At 41.8% G+C, this 19,251-nt stretch overlaps 1 protein-coding gene across 3 annotated transcripts in view; it reads left to right on the top strand.

The window, feature by feature from the left end:
* The window catches only part of CREB5 (cAMP responsive element binding protein 5), a 400,955-nt gene that overhangs the window by 304,044 nt on the left and 77,660 nt on the right, over nucleotides 1-19,251 (top strand). For all 3 annotated transcript variants that reach the window (XM_039229907.1, XM_039229908.1, XM_039229910.1), the window contains one exon: nucleotides 5,062-5,172. In XM_039229907.1, the coding sequence (XP_039085838.1) occupies nucleotides 5,062-5,172 (111 nt within the window). The remainder of the gene's footprint in view (nucleotides 1-5,061; nucleotides 5,173-19,251) is intronic.

The raw sequence follows: 19,251 nt of genomic DNA on the forward strand, positions 1-19,251 counted from the left end.
GGGAGTGGTCTAGCCAGGCTCAGAGTAACAATTATCATAATAAAAATAATACCACTGGTACATAATGCCTGCTAATATGTAGTCCTGCATATCATATTCTACTCACAACATTTATCGAATGTTTACCATGTGTTAGTCCCTCTGTAACCACTTCCTCAACACATGAAACAATCCTGTCAGGTATGTACTATTTCTATTCCCCATTGTTTGAATGAAGAGACTAAGGCAGGTAGCTTGCTTGGCTGAGAACCAGCATAGCTGAGTTTTAAACCCACTGTCAACTACTGTATGGTTCACACATTCCCTGCTTTCACCATCAAACAAACACGTGAGGGATGCCCTGTTATGACCTCCATTTTACAGATGAGAAAACTGAGGTACTGGCTGAAGTTGCAGTAAGTGATGGAGCGTCAGGATTCAAATCCAGGTGGTATGACTCTGGAGTCTCCACTTACTCATTACATAATACCCCCTGCCTCTGAAAACACATTCACCTAGAAGGGACATACAGACTATTCCAGAATAAACCTTGTTCTCCTTCCACGGGATCCTCTCCCCATCCTTCTTCATCCTCCCTGGCTTTGTAAGTGAGGGAACATGGTTGGTGTTTTTATTCCTGGGGCCACAGGAGTGTTTCAAAGCCCTAGAGGTAATGTGACAAGTCAATGAAAACCCTCCCACAAGAGTTTCAACAATGCCTGGAAGAGCACTTTGGCATTTTTAAGAAATTGTCTACGTTTGTCACTTCGCATTGCTCTCATCGCAATCCTGTGGGAATGGGATCGCAGTCATTATTGACACACTCATCTTACGGATGAGGAGCTGAAGGGTAAGACGTCGAAGGCAGCTGCCTAATGTCACACAGCTGTGACGAGCCCCATCCCAGCTAATGCCGAGCAGCTCAGATTCTCGGAGGTTGAGCAGTTTGCCGATTTATCTTGGTGGAGGCAGAGGGGGATAGGGGCTCGGAAGCCCAAGTTCAGAGAAACGGGCCTGCCTACGATAAGTCTTGGGTAGTCCTGGCTAGAAATGGTCTTTGCAAAACCGGGCCAAAAGGAACAGAGGAGTTGACACACTACCTGCATTGCTCACCTGAAACATCTTTAGGTGAAGGACAATAGTGCCACTAATGCCACTATCCCAGGTTTTATTCAACCCAGCCAGCTGCACGAAGACCTCCACCATAAGCGGTCTTCATTTAGACTGTAAATCCCTCTCGTCCAACATTGGTTTCCTTTCATAAATTCTATCCATTAACTACAAAGTGCCACTGGAGTGACCTTCTCCTCCCACTTGAGTAAACTGTACCATTTCCAGGGACAAAGGTGGGACACGGGCTCAAGGAGCACAGAGAATAGGTGTCTGGCCCTGGTTCCCCCACATCATGTCCTTGTACACCTTGACCTCCTGTTGATGCTTCAGAAGAGAAGTAAAAGACCAGGTGCATGATCAAGAGCCAGTGTAGACAGCAAGTCAGGGCTGCCACCCCACACGAGTTCCCAAGCCCATGTCACTGACGTGGACAGCTGCCACGACAATAGTGTGTCTAGAGGGCTGATTCTCAGCTGGGGGCGATTTTCTCCCCCAGCAGGTATTTGGAAATGTCTGGAGATCCCCTTGCTTCATCACAACTGGGTGCTACTGGCATCCGTAGGGAGAGGCCAGGGATGCTTTCTTGTATGATGTACAGGACAGCCCCCACCAAAAAAAAAAAAAAAATTATTTATTTGGGTCCAAGACGTCAAGGGTGCTGAGGCTGAGAAACCTTGGTTTTGGAGAGACACTAAGGTAACTAATGAAAACGGCCATAAAATCTCTAAGAAAAGATACCTTACGAGTCCCTGGTTCTAGAAATCTAGGCCCACTCTTCCTTGTTATCAAGTCTCCTGCTCGTGTGCTAAGAGTTTGGCATTTTAAAGCATAGTCTTCCCCTAGAGCTCCCGCCCTGGGAAACCGCGATTCTCCTGGTATAAAAGATCAGTCTGTATGTAGGTGAGATGGCCAGACGGCTCATCTCATAAGGTCCTCGGTCGGAAGCAAAATGATGCATTTGTTCGTGCATGGATTGATTCGTTCATTCCTCGGCCTTGCTGAGCACCTCCTGGGGGTCACGTGCTGTGCTAGATGCTAAGGATGTGTGAACAACAAGGCAGGATTTCACCGTGTTGTGATTTCCTACCTTGAACGTCAAATGTTGACATAATTTGGGAAGAAGAATCCTCATGTATCATTACAAAAGCCCAGGGACCTGTGGACATTTTAGCTCCTGTTTTGATTTGTTATGGGGACAAAGGAGAAATTCCAAAAAAAAAAAAAAAAGGTGAAAACCTTTACCTGGATATTTTACCTGTGGTGCTAAATGTTACTGAGTGTCCAGCAAACTACTCCCGTCTTCTGACTTCTGGATTCTAGTCACCTCAACCAAGCACACTTTTGGGGTAGAGCCTTATTATTATAAGCACAAATCATTGTCTTGAAGAGGCTCTTGCTGACCCCTTATACTCACTACGGTGGAAAATGCAATTTTTTTTAGGTAGAGGAATCAGCCTGTTTTCAACATGCTGTTGAATTTGTGAGTCAAGGAGTAGAAATAGTCATAGACTAACTTTTCCACAAAGTGGGAAACCCAAGGCTGCAAATAAGCTGCTCTCACATCCTCGCAGTGCATGATGGATAGCTGCTTAGAAACTTCCAGATAATCATTGATACTTCTCAATGACCTTCCTCCAGGAAACTGAGAGCAAAAGCTCATTTGGACTTGACTGTCATTTGGACTTGATTGTCATTTGGGCTTGAAGTCATTTGGACTTGGATAGCTGCTTGGAAACTTCCGTATAATCATTGATACTTCTCAATGACCTTCCTCCAAGAAACTGAAAGCAAAAGCCCTAGGAGAAGGTCACCAATGGGAATTGCCAAATGCCTTTCCAAGTCTCCCATTCTCCAGCCTTTGCAAGTGGGTGTTATAAGTAATAAGCATTTGGTGGAGCCATCTTCATGACTTAATGGTTAGAGTACATGGATGTACTTAATAGCTCTGAATTGTATGCTTATACATAGTTAAAATGGTAAATTTTATGATACGCATATTTTACCAGAATTATAAAGACAATAATAAAAAATAAAATACCTAGACTACCTGAGACTCAGAGGGCATGTGAGAGTGAACATGTTGTTGTACTGAATTGCTAAGTCCTCAGAAGTTTTTTCTGGAATACTCTAAAATATATAGGAAATTCTTCATCAAACTTTTGAAGCAGTTTCACTACCAGATCTGGTCCACTACCAGATAACTGGTATGCTCTTTCAGGCTCAGGTACAGCTGATGGTGCCTTGCTGTGACAGGGGCTGTCCACCCATCACTCTATGTCATTTAGTGAGCACCTCTGTTACTCCACACATTAACATCGGTAACTACAGTGCCACGCCTGGGCAGACCCAGCAGGGATTGCATGGATGGAACTCAAGCACGGCAGGGACCCTAAAGGGACATTCACCTTAACTTTGACTTTCAACTGTTGTCCGTGAGGTTTCAACTCTTGTCCTCCACTCTTGGAAGAGCTCCAGTGATAAAGAACACTGTATTTTCCAAGACTACCCCAGCTAACTTTGAGCAGAAGCCAGGTTCTCTGAAATTCTTTTTTAACTTTTAATTTTTTTTTTTTTGTTTTATTTGAGAGAGAGAGCACAACTAGGGGAGAGGAGGAGAGGGAGAGAGAGAATCTTAAGTAAGCCCCACACTTGAGCTAACCCACCAACCTGTCCACTAACTTCTGTTTCCATTCTCGCCTCCTGTAATCCATCTTCCAATTGCAGGCAGGACGATCATTTCAAAAATAGCTTCCCATTACAGCTACACTAAAACCTACACACCTGTCGTGGCCAGCAAAGCTTCTGGAAGGCTCTTCACTGTAGAGCCTGATGCAGGGCTCAATCCCACAACCATGACCCGAGATCATGACCCGAGCTGAAATCAGGAGTTGGACACTCGACCAACTGAGCCATCCAGGTGCCCCTGGTTTCCTGAAATTTCTGACCGTTGTTTTCGTTTCATCTTTTGCCAAGTGGAAGAACTTTTGTATTGAAGAATTTATTTTTTCCTCTTGAGGAAAGTCTAATTATTCTCTGTGTGATCGAGTATTAAGTGTACTTGCTTTACTTTAGTTCTTTGAAAAGTGCTAAATTTCGACTACACAGAAAAAAAAATCAATCAGACACACCCTTCCCAACTGAAAGAGAGATCTGGCTGTATTTACTCTTCAACAGGGACACCCTGGAGACAAAAATGCCAGAATTCATGCAGGTACTTAAACGATGTTAATTCTAGGCCTGATGGCTGCCAGAAGGACAAGATTGGAGTGGTCGGTCCCATGTCATACAGTGCCCTCCACTGCTTTCCTCATCCACCCCAAGGCCTAGCCCTGCTGTGAAGCTGAGAGCTGCTGCGATGTAGGGTCATGACTAGGTTTACTGGCGGGGGGAGGGGGGGAGTGCCAGGGGCAGTAGCTCAAATACCTGTTGGTCATCTTGACTGTGTTTATGAGTTACAGGGTCAAGAAGACCCACCGTCTTTGGGAACATTACTTTTTAAATTAATTTCATGTTTTTCTTTTGCTAATATGATTCATGGTTTTGCATAAAACTGAAGGAGGGGAGAAAAAGCCATGGATAACCTGAGATAACCATTTGGTGGATATCTTTCCAGCACTTTTCTATGCATACATTATTCTTTCTATTTATAAAAAGAAGCATGACTAGTGGTAGTTGGAGTGTTTGCAAAAGTGGAAATAGTCCATACTTTTGTTTGCAAATGTATCATGACAACATTGTTCTTGTTGGCATGGGGCATCTCTGATAGAAGGCCTGGTTTTGGATTAATTCTTTGATGTCCTTGAGTTTGAGGCTCAGCAGTATGTGTTGCCTACCTTCCCCAGACCACAGTCTCTCTCCAGAGTTATTCAAAGAGATTCCAAATGACCCACTTGAAAGAGAAATGCAGCTTTGTCTGTGACCTAGACTGCTTTTCTCAGACTCTGATTCTGTTGCTTTCCTTTCTCTTAGATGGAGAGACAGATGTCAGTGAACTCCAACCTCCTGGGAATGCAAGCTCCAAATCTCAGCAACCCCTGTGCTTCTCCCCAAGTCCAGCCAATGCATTCAGAAGCCAAAATGGTAAATAACAATTATCATCATCCTTCTGTTGTTTCGTGACTTTGTCTTTTGATTTCTACTCTGACCTCCACATTTCAGTTAAGTTAGGTAGATAGCTCCGCCGTTGTTTATGGTGAAAAGGTCTTTTCTGTGGAAAAGCAGGACGAGCTTGGCTTGCTTTTTGAGGATATTTGTTATTGAAGCTTGGCATCAGGTGACCATGGAACAAGCATTGGATCGGCACATGGCCTTAGTGAAAAGGACATTGAAAAGTCTGGGGTGACCCGTAGGAGTTGAGGTGGGATATCCCCAAGTATGTGTATATTTTCTCAGAATGTGAAATAAACAAAAACAATCCAGAATTTCTCTTCTTCAAGGTGGTTACAGTTTCAGTGCCACTCTTCCTGTCCCCATATCCGTGAAAACAGACATATGATTTTTTAAGCACACACGAGTACGGAAATATTTTTCATTTTTTATTATAGCTGTCAGATGTGACGTTAACTCAGAGGATCACAGCCTTGTTTTCCTGTGGGTAACTGCACCTCTTACTGAAATACATGATTTTAGGTGACAACCTTTGGTGACTTTTAACATATGAGATTTATGTGTAGTCAGGTCAGTCTTTCCAATCACAGGGAAAGATGTATGCATTGTATTCTACTAAATTTTAATAAAAGCAATGCATGTCTGTCTTTGCACCATAAAGTAAATTTGCTGGTTGTAGAGTTACTTGAAGTAGGTCTTTCAGTTTTCATGTAGTTAAACTCTGACACCACAATTAGTAGGGTATAGTATGGCAACAAAATACACTGTAGCAAAGTTTTTAGTGTCTGATATTGGATAAGAATAGTTTCGCTACAAGTTAGAGATTTATTTGGTTTCCTGACTGAAGGGGTTGGAGACCCTGTCTGATGGCTGGTATGAAGATGTTATTGACAGTTCTGAAAATTAACCATCAGAACCCGGTGGCTTCATTTTCAATGGCAGCAAGGTTTTTTGTTTTTTTGTTTTGTTTTGTTTTGTTTTTTACAGCTGCTTTGGTCACTTTTCTCTTGGAAATTTTACTCATTTGTCTTTCAGCTCCTTGATTCAAGGAAGCGCCTGAATTCCCAGCGTTGGCTACCTTGGGCAAATAAAATCTGTGGTTAAGAGAGTTCTCTTTGCCGTGTCACAGTCCCTGTGACATGCCAAATGGCACCAGCATCTTCAGCAAAGCTCGTTAAATCTTTTTGGAATCGGCAAATATTTTTTCAGCTCAAGCCCTGCAGTGCCAAACCAAATACTTGCTGGCAGAGTAAAGTTCAAACTGGCATCTGTTTTGGAGACCAGAGTAATACCATTTACTTTTTTTTATAAGGAAAATAAAAAATGAACTGTGAAGGTACTTAAGAAAAAAACAAAATTAACTTATTCATCTGCATGAATAAGTGTTCTAGGTCTGAGCATCAGATGCCATTCCCCCAGCTGGATTATTTCTGAATCATCTTGTTTGGTTCAGGGTCTGTAACCCTTTTGAGGGACCTCCCAGACAAACTTTAGATGGATTCTTACACACAGTTCCAAACCGAATTTCCCTGCCAATCGATTTTCCCTGGATTATATGCCACCACTGGACTCAGAAATGTCCTGCCCTTCTCTTCTTACTGACAAAGAAGGAGAGTGCTTCTAGAGGGAGTACAGGTTTATAATTGTTCATAGGTCTGAAATAAAAATATATGATATGGCCCATTATTGTGAGTAATATCAGCTGGAGACAAAAGGAAATTGGTCTGTACCTATAAAAGAGCGTTAGCCCACAAATGTTTGTCGCATTAAATTTACTGAGCAAGCACACAACTCTGCTGATTCATGCTCTAAGTGGATGAATATTTCCAGATCCACAATATCTGGGCTGATGAACTCCATCATGGAGTTAGGGCTTAGGAAGCACAGTCATTCTATCTGTACTAACCTCCCAGCCCTAACGCCATTATTGCCGATCCATTATTCCAACGGGGGAAATGGTGGTATCAGCCACTTATATTTGGGGGAATAGCATTTACTTAGTAGCCTGGAAAAGTGTTTAGTAATTGGTTTTTAATACTTTACTCAGCATCTCTCTTCTTATTCTGCAAGCTTTATTCACTGGAGAAACCAGCTATTGTCACCTAGTAACAATACAGCATTTTGTAGCAGCTTTGGGCTACTCAGATGAAAAGCTTTTACGAAATACAGACTAATGGAGGAAGAAAAATCTTCCATGATTTTAATGTCAGCCAGAGCCTCCCCAGGTTTCTCTGAACTCTGGGCTTTGTTGTTCTATGCCTAATTTTCTTCCTGTGTAAGACGGGAATGGATTCCAGATTTCAACTAAGACTCCTGTTTCACTGTTTTCAAGGACTTTTCCAAAGGTCACACATGGGCTATTGTGATGAATGCACTCTGCGGGGTGTGTTCTCAGAGCACACGAGAAACCAGAGAGCTGCCAGGGAGCTGTCGTCCACACCACAACACTGCATACCTATCCTCCTGGGGACAGTGGTGTCAGAGTGTCTATTTCACACTCTCTATTGGCCACTGACAAAAGCCATCATCCCGCGTCTCTGGCGAAACTTGGAAGTCCTGGAGGTGGACAAAAGCTTAAGACAGGACTGCTTTAACGCTACAGCTTGGTTGGAAGCTGTCTGACTAGTGATTGCTCAGTAAGAGACATCCATCTTTCTTGCTGCAAATTGGCCGTTTTTATTATGGAAGAGAGCGGTATAGGTGTCCCCCACTAAACTAGGGTGTGTTAATCTGGAACACCCAAATCAAGAAGCACTGTGCCCTTCTTTTCATTTAATGTATATTGGCATCAAGCGCTGGACTTCAATGTACTGAAGTCGCATCTGTCCAAGCTGGTTTTGTCATAATCTGGCAGATTATAATTGAGTTTTATGGATTCTTTTTCTGGAGAATTAAGCCAGCAAACAAGTGAATATAGGCCTACTGGATTTTGTTTGGGGGGTCAGAGCAGGCTCAAAGCTGTGAGAGCTTTCCTTCTTTCTAGCCACCCAAACAACAGGTTCTTCCTCCCATCCTGAGATCCATGGGTGTCTTCCATGAAACCCACAGGATCCCTGGTGGACATTTTGACATTCAGAGGGGAAAGGGACAAAATGAAGAGAATAAGCAGATAGAAATGGAAAAGTGGAGAAAGAAGGAGACAGAAAGAGTAGGGGAATTTAAACCAGACAGGGACACAGTTTCAGGCTCTTCTGGGTGTAAGCGATTCTGTAGTGGTGTGAATATGGTGTCCTTAGAGTTGAGTAGATTTATGTTCATTTCTGTTTGTGAGAATGAGACCAATCCCATCTAGCGTTGTAAGAGGTTTGCTTGCTTGCCTTTTTTTTTTTTTTTTTTTTTTAAACCAATAATGGGATTGGAAGCTAAATAGGGGTGGGGGGAAGTTGTCCATATGCCTGTCTTGTGTCTCAGTAATGTTGAGATGATTACCATAATGAAACCAACTAAAATGAAGGGTGGCATAGAAACCAGTCTCTGGAGAGGGCTGTAGCCACTCTGCCCGGAATTCACCTTCAGTTTGAACAGGGCTAGGGAAGTCCAGGGAGTGTTAATACTAAGGGGAAGGTATGTATGTACAGTTGTGGTCTGATTTTGCCCTCAGGACAGCACCATGACTGGGCTGTTGTCCTCATTTCCTAGTCGAGATAACCGCAGCTCCAAGTGGTTAAAAAACTGGCCCAACAATACATCACATAATGAAGGCTAACACCTCAAACTCCAATGACAAAGCTTTTTCATCACAAGATTGACCCTTTAGATAAGAATATCATACAAGGGGCACCTGGGTGGCTCAGTCGGTTAAGCGCCTGACTCTTGGTTTTAGCTCAGGTCATGATCTCACAGTTTTGTGAGTTCAAGCCCTCATTGGGCTCTGTGCTGACCCTGCAGAGCCTGCTTGAGATTCTCTCTCTCCTTTCTCTCTCTGCCCCTCCCCTGCTTGCGCTTTCTCCGTCTCCCTCAAGATAAATAAACTTAGAAAAGTTAAAAAAGAATATCACATAGCTTCTGGATAACAGTAACCAGCAGATTACATCAAATTTGTGGGGGTTAATTTATATTTACATACAAATGAGAGATAAGGATGCCAAGGATAGTTTAGACATCCAGATAACCTGGAAAAGATGAGGAGTGGCTGGTAGCATGGAATGTCCCCCTTGGTTTAACCAGAGCTTTGTGGTCTCGCCGACTGGTTCAGCTTCACTGCCTCTTTCTCCAAACACTTTTTTTTTTAAATTTAAATTTATTTTATTTATGTTTATTTATTTTTGAGAGACAGAGCACGAGTTGGGGAGGAGCAGAGAGAGAGGGGGAGGCACAGAATCCAAAGCAGGCTCCAGGCTCTGAGCTGTCAGCACAGAGCCTGACGTGGAGCTTGAACTCATGAACTGTGAGATCATGACCTGAGCTGAAGTTGGACACTTAACCAACTGAGCCACCCAGGAGCGCCTTTAAAAAAATTTTTTAATGTTCTCCAAATATATTTTTAATCTTGGTGCTTCTTAATTTCCACATGTAGTCCCCCCACTACTCAATTGGGAGCTCCTTGAAGATAATCCATGCATCATGTAAGCTCCTTGTACTGAGAAAGGCCCCATGAATGAGACATGAATTTAACTAGTTGAGTTGAGTTGAATCAAAATAATGAGAAGGAACAAAACAGTAGGAGTGGAAATGGGGATGGAATGAGGTGGGTAAGGGGCAAGGGTGGGGCTCAGGAGAGGGTAAAGCAAGGTACATGCTAAACTAAGTAACAAGCCAATAAAGAGAACTTGACTACATTTGACTTCTTCTAAGGATAGCCGGAAACAACATCTAGAATATTTTTTTTCCTTGAGATAAAACAGCAATATGTCTGTTACTTAGAAAACAGAAGTTAGATTAACATTGCCCTCTTAGGAATTGAGAGGGATCAATACTAAATGCTATTTCTTCCACTGTAATAGACTAGCTGTGCCGTATGTTGGTCGTTGACTTGTCAATACTCATTTCTAGTTAGGTTTACAATTTATTAAATGGATACATAAATATATGCATTAATGAATGAATGAAACAAAAAGAATTTAGAAAGTCGAAGTCTTTTAGAGGTAGAGGGTACTTAGTGAAGACCTTGCCCAAAATCTGGTTTCACAATGAGGATGCCAAGAGCAAATAAAGGCTTAGGGAAATCAAGCCATTATTTAAAACACAAAGATGGGCCCCTCAGTTCAGACCTTCACGTTTCTACCAAGAGTAATGCTTTTTTCATCAGCTGTACTGATAAATTATGAAGTGTTTCTTTCCTTGGCCCATGGTTTCCTTCTGGCAGATTGGCAGACAAGAGCTAGGGTGGTATAGTGAGCAATCCGTGGTTAAATCTCCACTTTGTTTTGAATGTCAACCTGGGTGTGTTTGTGTTTGCCTTTCCCCTCCCTAATTATCGAGCTGGATAACTGTTTGCCTACGGTGCCCCTTGGCCACCCACTGTCCAAAAGATAAATCACAGAGAAGCCCGGCTCCGTATGGAGTTGCCTGGAAAGTTTATGCACATAAAAAGACAGTCTCCAGGTAACATCTCTCTGGCACTCTTGAGAAATTCCGCTCTTCGATTTGCCTGCTTGCTTTAATCACCCCCAGTTTCACTTCCTAAAAGTCCAGGAATTAAAAAAAAAAAGCAGTGAATGAATAGGCTGTCTGCTTCTCAGAAGCTTTGTGGTAAGGCAGGAAATGCTGTTTGACTCTAAAGAAACTCTCATTAACTTTTGAATCACGCCAGAAGCCATGTGTCCCTGTAGCCAGGGATCAAAACATGATGATGGCTTGAGCCAAGGTGGCCACTTTTTTCAGAGTCCTCCTCCCTCGCTGCTGTGAAAAACCACTGTCCGGTATGCAGATGAGTGGGAATTATGTAAGAGTCCATAACAACAAAAACAGCAACAGAAATCTATTCTATCACGAATATGAGTGACGGATCTCCTTTTAAAGGCAACTTGCTTTCTGAAAACAACCTGGTAGAAAATAGTAACTGTTAACATTAATTAAGCACTTGTATATATGGCAGAAACCATGTTAAGCATCTTATGTCTTCTCATTTGATCCTCACATCAATCTGATGAGAGAGATACTATTCCTTTTTTAAAAAATTTTAATGTTTATTTATCTTTGAGAGAGAGAGAAACAGACAGACAGATTGTGATGTGGGGAAGGGGCAGAGAGAGAAGGAGACACAGAATCCGAAGCAGGCTCTAGGCTCTGGGCTGTCAGCGCAGAGCTCGATGCAGGGCTTGAACCCATGAACTGTGAGATCATGACCTGAGCCGAGGTCGGACACTTAACCAACTGAGCCACCTATGTGCCCCAGGGAGATAACGATTCTTAATTTCATTTACTAATGAACAAATGGAGAGGTTAGGTAACTGGTGAAGAGCATACAAGCTGGTAAAATGTGCTGGGATGTGAACCCAGACTTTGGGCTCTTGGTCCTGGCTGTAAACCATTATGATTTGCCAGCAGGGGGAGGATCGTCCTATTTCTATTAGTAGGGTGCTTTCCAAATGTCAAAGCCTTCTGTATACAGATACCACTGGAGCCTCATAGCAACGCTGTAAGGTCAATAGGGATATGTTACTATCTTCATTTTATAGACAGAGAAGCTGAGTGGCCTTTCCAGCATCATCCAGTGTCATAACCACACCCTGCACCCAATATTCTGTGGTTTTTGTCCTGTTTCTACTTTATCATGCTGTCTCGGGTGTCCCTATGGTAACTTATGCTGAATAGAAGCAAGTTCTTACAAAAACAAAACTCAGTGGTAAAAGTAAGAGGAGGCTCAAATAGCTCAGGCCCAGCTACCTATTAGCCTATGACTGTTAGATTCTCTATTCCTCATCAACTAAACGCAAGAGAGAAGGCTGATACATATTTCTGTCTGGACAGGACAAATGCTGAATTTGAGCTTAGTTATGGTTATTAAAGAATTAAAGGCAGCAATATTTCCCTAAGAGTGAATAGAAATCCCAATTCCTTTCTCTTGGATGAAAGTATACCCCATTCATATATGATTGCCACTTTGCCCCTGTAAACTACAGAAAGTTTAATTTAGGAACATCTCATGCCATTTTTTTTTTTTTGTAAAAGGTAATTGATTTGATTGTTAAGAGCTAGCAACCATTTATTTATATTTCTACAGAACAGAATGAATTTTTACAGGATTACATTCCATGTGCTGATCAGAACCTCAAATACATGGGCTTACACATTTGATTGTATTTGTTTTCACAATGAGAATTTGAAAGATTATCGATTGCATATGAGTCACCAAACTCCAAAGAAGGAAAGGATCTCAAGAATTATTTGAGCAAAATCCTTTCCCTTTGAGAAACAAAGGCCTGAAGTTCACGTTAATAGCTTGTCCCAGGTCCCAAAGCAATTCCCGGAAAGAAGGAGAGTTAGAACTCAATTTCTGGATTTTCAAGTTTATAGAACTTTGCATTTCATGAGCTAGGCGGGAATTGACAGGGAAAGCCATCCGCTAGTTGCTGTGACAGCACACTTTCTAAGGGGAGTGTTTTCTGCCATTTGGGTAGTAAAGCAGAGCACCCAAAGAGAAGAGGGTCAATCAGCTTTTCCCTTTTATAATGTTTCAAATGGGAATTGAAGCTAACCATCAGACTGCCCAAAGAAATGGGCCCCGTTCTCCATGATTCTTCTTGAGACTGGGAGTTCTTGACATGATACCCCTAAGCTAATTCTTATTCATCATCCAGAGTGTGGATACATACTGAGTAGTTCATCTCTTGTCACTTAGGACAAACTGCCTTGATCTTGTCTGACACCAAGCAAAACTAAACTTCGCACATCTCCTCTGTTTTCCTTGGGTTCGTGGATCTTCTCTGGGCTTTAGCTGTATTGTGCTGATGCAGAGGGTTGGCTGAGCTCGCTGGTCACACAACACAAAGGGGTATTGAAAGCGCCTTTCCATCCAGTCTCTTCTCTTGGCTCCCCCCTCCACCCTCACGAGCAGCTCCACACACACACACATTCAGACACTCTTCCTCTAGGACTCATTGTCTTCCCCATTTTATTTCTTTCTCTTTCTGTCAGTATCCACCCTGTTTTGGTAACCATGGCAATAGGTGAAACACAATCCCAATATTTGCTCCCTGCCTCTGTCATCCAGCCCAGCACGCGTATTGCCGGGTCTTGTTTTTGTGTTTGTTTAATGTTCCCAAGCCTGAAGTCAGATGCATCTGGGCAAGAACACCGCACATGGTCCGGTTCGGAACGCCACCCCCCGCCCCCGCCCCAGAAAGTTTTCAGGCACGTCTTCTTTGTGTTCTGTGTACGTGTGCATGTGCGTGTGTTCCTGTCTGCTTTGGAACATTGTGCAAGTAGGTTCAGCTTGTGTCAGAGTAGCCAGGGTAAGGGGAGGGGGAGTAGGAAATTTTACAAATCTTGTTAGGGGGGTGTTCTGCTTTGTAGAGATATATTTTGGTCTTTTTCGTGGAATTGGTGTATCTTTCCAAGATTTTTGCCAGCACGACTAGTAACGAAAGTTTGCTTTGCACTTTGGGATGATGCCTCTGCCTTGTTTTGGCTTTTTATGTGGCAACTACAGAAAATCTGTTAGAAAATGTATGCCTTGAGGGGGGTGGGAGATGGGACATTGGGATGGATGGAAGGGGTAATGTCTTCCTAATGTTTTGGGATTTTTTCTTTTCTTAAAAAACAAAATAGAAAATTTAATCTTTGAGTGAAAAACTAACAAGCAGTATATTTTCCCTACTGGTGTCCTTTTAAGATTGCCTTTTTATCCCCTGCTAGGGTAAAAAGCTAGCTGTACTAAGGTACTGTAGTATTATATGATTGTTGTGTTTGCCTTGTATAAATATGATGAATCGCTAGGTTCTCAGAATAGCTAAGCCCCACACAGTAACAAATGTGAAGTATTTTTGTTTCAAAATGGTATTTGCAGTCACCAGAACAGAAGGTGTGTTGAAGGAAGATGAGATTTTCATACAACTGTGGCCTTGGGTCCTAGAGACGAGAAGTGCGACCAAAGAGGCAGGGCAATAACATGATTCCAGTAGCCAGCCAGGATCTGAAGTATAAGAGTGAGCAGGAACACACTTGGGTAGAATTTCAGGCTGGTGTTTCCCTTGTACCCTTTCCTGGAACATCCTTCTCCCTCCTGGTACCTCTCACGGGAATGTGCCCGTGTCTCCATGGTGCCCCAGGGCGCGGTCCGGTCCTGTGTCCCTTCCAGCCTCTCCCCTCTACTCAGCCTTGCACACCGTGGTCTCTCTCTGAGCCTGACATTCTCCTGAAGGCTTCTTGCTCTCTCTGGCTGCCTCGTTTGCCCTCTCGCAGTTCCTTCACCTCCGCAAACTCCACTCCTTTCTTTTCTCAAGACTACACTCAAATGCACCTTTCATGTGAAGTCTTCTCAGCTTCCTCGGGTAGAGAGCAGTCACGCCTTCTGTAAGGGTAGACTCCGTTTGTACCTTGTTTATCTCTTCCTTGTGGAGCTTTATGATGTGTCATTGTCTGTGTGCTTGCCTCACCACCTGCCTGTGAACCCTTTGAGAACAGAGGCTAATTTGATTTAGCTCCATGTCCCCAGGTTGGTGTCTCTCCTACATGTACTAGGCACCCAGTAAACGTTTGTTGATAGAATGACTGAGGAAAATTCTGATAAACTAATTTAGATGGGGATGGTACTGTGACTTAAGATGCCATCCCACACTGTGGGCTTTTTAAATTTCTTTTTAAGTTCCAGGGATAAGGTAGGACTTAACTTAGATGATTGATGTACAGTGATAGAATTTCACGACCCATCACAAGTGGATGGGAGAGACATTTGAGCAGGTGAGAATCCTTCCTACAATTTCCCAAGTCCTTGCATTGGTCTGTACCTGGGACTCTGCCAGCCACAGCCAAGGGCAGCTCTCCAGAGAAGCCCTATGAGAGCCCGCTGAGCCCATTGTATGGTACCTTCTACAGATGAGATGACTTTATATTAAGGTGCTGTGATACTTCAGTATTGAAATTCCCTTGGTGCAGGCCCAAGATTTTAGTACTTTTTTTAAGTACATGAATTCCAATGGACTTTTGGTCACAAATTAATACGTAGTGGCAAATTTTTAGAGATATGTTAAGATGAAAATATTCTTTTCTTGTTTCCCTATTCATATATGTAATACATCAGAATTAGCTCATACTGAATATATCCTTTATATCCTGTTTGTTTTTAATTTCACATATTATGAGCATTTCCCACGTCAAGTATCTTTTGAAAACATTTTAATAATTCTATGATTTATCCTATAGGTGTCACATACAAATTTTAACTGTTCCTTATTTTTATTTCTGGATTTTCTCTACTCAAAAAAGAACACTTTGATTACTAAAATAAATTTTAAAAACCAATCTTAAATTATTGAATTACCTCTTTGATTATTTCCATAGGATAAATTCCAAGAATTAGGATTACCAGGTTAAAGAGAATTAACCATTTAAAAATCTCTGTATATATACTGCCAAATTTCTTAAAATCTATACTAATTTTCATTCCTGTCTGTAAAACAGGAAGATATCTACCTTATGGCATTTTCACAAGTGCTAAGCATTATCATTTTTTAACAAAATCTTTGCCATTTTTTGTTTGCATTTGTTATGTTCTGAGTTACAAAACGTCTTTTTCAATATTTGTTGGCTACTTGCGTTTCCCCTTTGATACAGCTCTGTACTTTCCACAGCATTTTTCTTAATTAGAGCTAGTATTGGAATCCAGAGGGAAAATGATGGAGCGGGCTGTCCTATTTCTACTGCGTTTTTCAAATTCTTATTAACTAGCTGGCTTTCCAATCTTACTTTACCCATTACACGTTGTTTCTAAGACCTTAAAATACATACCTTAAAATAAATTTAGTAGTTGTTTTGGTTGTTTCGCTTGGTTTACATGATTTTGCTCAGAAGTGCGGTGTTTTGAGAATTAAAAAAGATTATCCCAACATTTTCTGGTTTTTATAGTTAATTCAACTTATTTATTATAAACATATTGACTTCCCTAGGGAAATAAATGCAGCTCTGCCACATTTTCTGTGTTTATCTAGGCCAGCCTTTGTCTATTTAAATATATATCTCAGTATCTTAAATAAACTGAAGATACGTCTGTGTCTTTCACATTTACCTGAGGCAGGATTATGTGGCTTCTGCTTTTATCCCTTTTATGAGAAATCAACCTCTGACCATTTTATTTCACCAGTCACTGTGTAAGTAGATGGATCTATATCGATTAAACTTTATCATCATGACTGGATGGTTAAATGTCGCTGATTCTATTCTCCGGCAAAAAAGTTAAACAGAAAATATAAAACAGTTCAAGTCCCATGGGGTGATATTAATGGAATATTATTTTAAGGTTGAGTGAGTCTTCTGGTAACCAGAGTATAACCTCCTTACTAGTGCATAGGCTCCCTAAAGGGAGGAACCTGAACACCTAGCACATATTTGGCACAAATGATCCCTGTATCAGATGAATGAACATGAGTAATTAATTATACAATAATATGAAACACGCACTGAGCATGGGCCACATTACTGTGTGATTTCTGGGTAGTAAAGATTTAGGGAGGCACTGCACATAAAGTCCTTATAGACTTGGCATTTACATGTATTATCTGACTTAATTCTCACAACTCTTCTATGAAGATCACGTCCCTGTTTTTTACAGGCAAATGACTTGATGTATAGTGCCCAGATCACTCAACCAGCAAATGGCAGACCAAGGATTCGAACCCCACGTTGGGATCTGACTCTTCCATGCTAGGTCTTTAATTTGGCAACCTAAAAACCACATGGTGACTGGATTCTAGTAGGGATGGAAGCATGGAAACAGCAAGAGTCAACTGACATGTATTTATTATTAGTGTCAACTAGGCACTAGGCCTCCCCCTCACCCCACCAACCTTTTTTTTTTAACAGTATGTCCCTGCCATTCCTGAGGGCTTTGCCTGGCATGATTGTGAATCTCCAAACGCACACATGTGGCACATCATTTCCTGCACCCAGGGCAACAAGCAGAGAACAAAACCAAATTGAAATCCTGACCCTGAATGGAGGGCCAGACTGACTGTCAAATCCCCACCCAGAGCTGTAGCAAATGCAGTTCAAATCTGTGCCCCAGCAGAAGTTCACATTACTGTAGGGTCGTGGAATTTGAGGATTATTTTTTTAATATTTGAAACCTTGAATGTTAAATTGGAAAATACCAAGTCTTGAACTCTTTAGCAATAATGTTAATAATGACTTCTATTTCATATTTTGAGATCTGCAGAACATTTTCTCACCTTCCACATAGACTATCAAGCTAGTCCCTCAAGGGAGCCACAGCAATCAACTGGAATTAACAATAAGGTGGCTCCTAATTTTCTTTTCCTCTTTAAGTAACAGAATGAAGCATTAAGAGCAAAGACCTGAGAATCAGACTGCAGAGAGTCACACCCTAGCTGCATGACCTGGTTGCCTGACCTTTCTGTTCTTCATTTACCCATCTATAAAATGGGGATAATGGTAGGGCCTCTCCTAGAGATGGAGGATTAAATGAGGTAATACAGGGAAATTATCTGGCACAGTACCTGGCACATAGTATTCCCTCTCTCTCTCTATTTCTTCCCGTTTTTCCTGCTTCAAAGGGTACCTCTTTGTATTTTCTTGGTTTAATTCATAATGGGTAAAATATGCTTGTGCAAAGTCCGTAGTCTTGTGGAGAAGTGAAGCTTAGTGCCTCACCAATTAAATACCTCACCTTTGATCCCCCAGCAAAGTTGTGATAAGCTCAGTTCTAGAATTTAATTCCTAGTGTTGATTAATGCACTAAATTACTGTGTTCTTTATAGATACGTGACTAGACAAACCCCATGGGAGTTATACAATACAGCTGTTGCTTTGAATTCACTGATTAAACTGAAACATGTAAAAATATAGATGACTTTTGGGGTACCTAGATGGCTCAGTTGGTTAAGTGTCTGACTTCGGATCAGGTCATGATCTCACGGTTCGTAGGTTTGAGCCCCGCGTTGGGTTCTGTGCTGATGGCTCAGAGGCTGGAGCCTGCTTCTGATTCTGTGTCTCCCTCTCTCTCTGCCCCTCCCCCACTCATGCTCTGTCTCTCTCTATCTCAATTATTAAGAAAAGTTTTTTTAAAAAAGATGACTTTTAAAAATGTTTTGAAATACTTAAAAATTATTTTAGAGTTCAGTCCAACACATTTTCAACTTTCCAACACATGTTATTGTTTCATGGTTTGTTAGTTCCCAAACATATGAATATGAAAACATTTTATAACATTAAAATATCAGAGCTGAAATTACCCAAAAGACCAAGACTCACCAAGAAATGTATGTGACATTCCATTGCCTAAAATAGACTTTTACTAAGTCTGTACAAATTAAGTTATGCAAATATTTGGAATATGTCTCAAGACGAGACTCAACTACGTACCTTAAAACGACATGAGGAGTGCCATGTCACCTTTTGGCATTCAGTTTTTTCCAAAACACTTAGAATCATTATTGGTTTGAATGACAGCATCCCTTATGCTCTGCAAATGGGTTTAGAAGAAGTGCTAGGGAAACAGAGAAAGAGTCCCACGGTCCCTTGGGGGAAGGTAGTTGAGTCTCTGGGACATGGGTAAGAGGGCTCTTTGCCAACATGCCCTTTGGAACAACCATAGCCGTGATAACAGAGTGTGAAGACCTGATTATTTTCCAATCTGATGAATGAGTCCAGCTGTTCCACAGGCCAGTACGGGGTATGTGAGAACATGGGATCACAGCAAAAGCATGTTTATCTCACTCCATCATTGCAGTGAACTTTATCTCCTGGGAATTTTCTTAAAGAGCAAGTCTGGACAGAGTCATGGCTTAATGACCAGGGGCTCTACAAGAAGGTTGTTTCTAAGTTCCAGTTACGCAAAGACAAGGCCTGCGTTTGTAGGGAAAGATATGCTAAAGAGCCTGCGTGTTCCTCAGACAAAGATAATTTGTCACATCACCACCATTAATCTCTTAGTTT

Source organism: Hyaena hyaena, unplaced genomic scaffold (assembly GCF_003009895.1).
Source record: "Hyaena hyaena isolate Hyena2069 unplaced genomic scaffold, ASM300989v1 scaffold_40, whole genome shotgun sequence".
In the NCBI taxonomy this organism is placed as follows: Eukaryota; Metazoa; Chordata; class Mammalia; order Carnivora; family Hyaenidae; genus Hyaena; species Hyaena hyaena.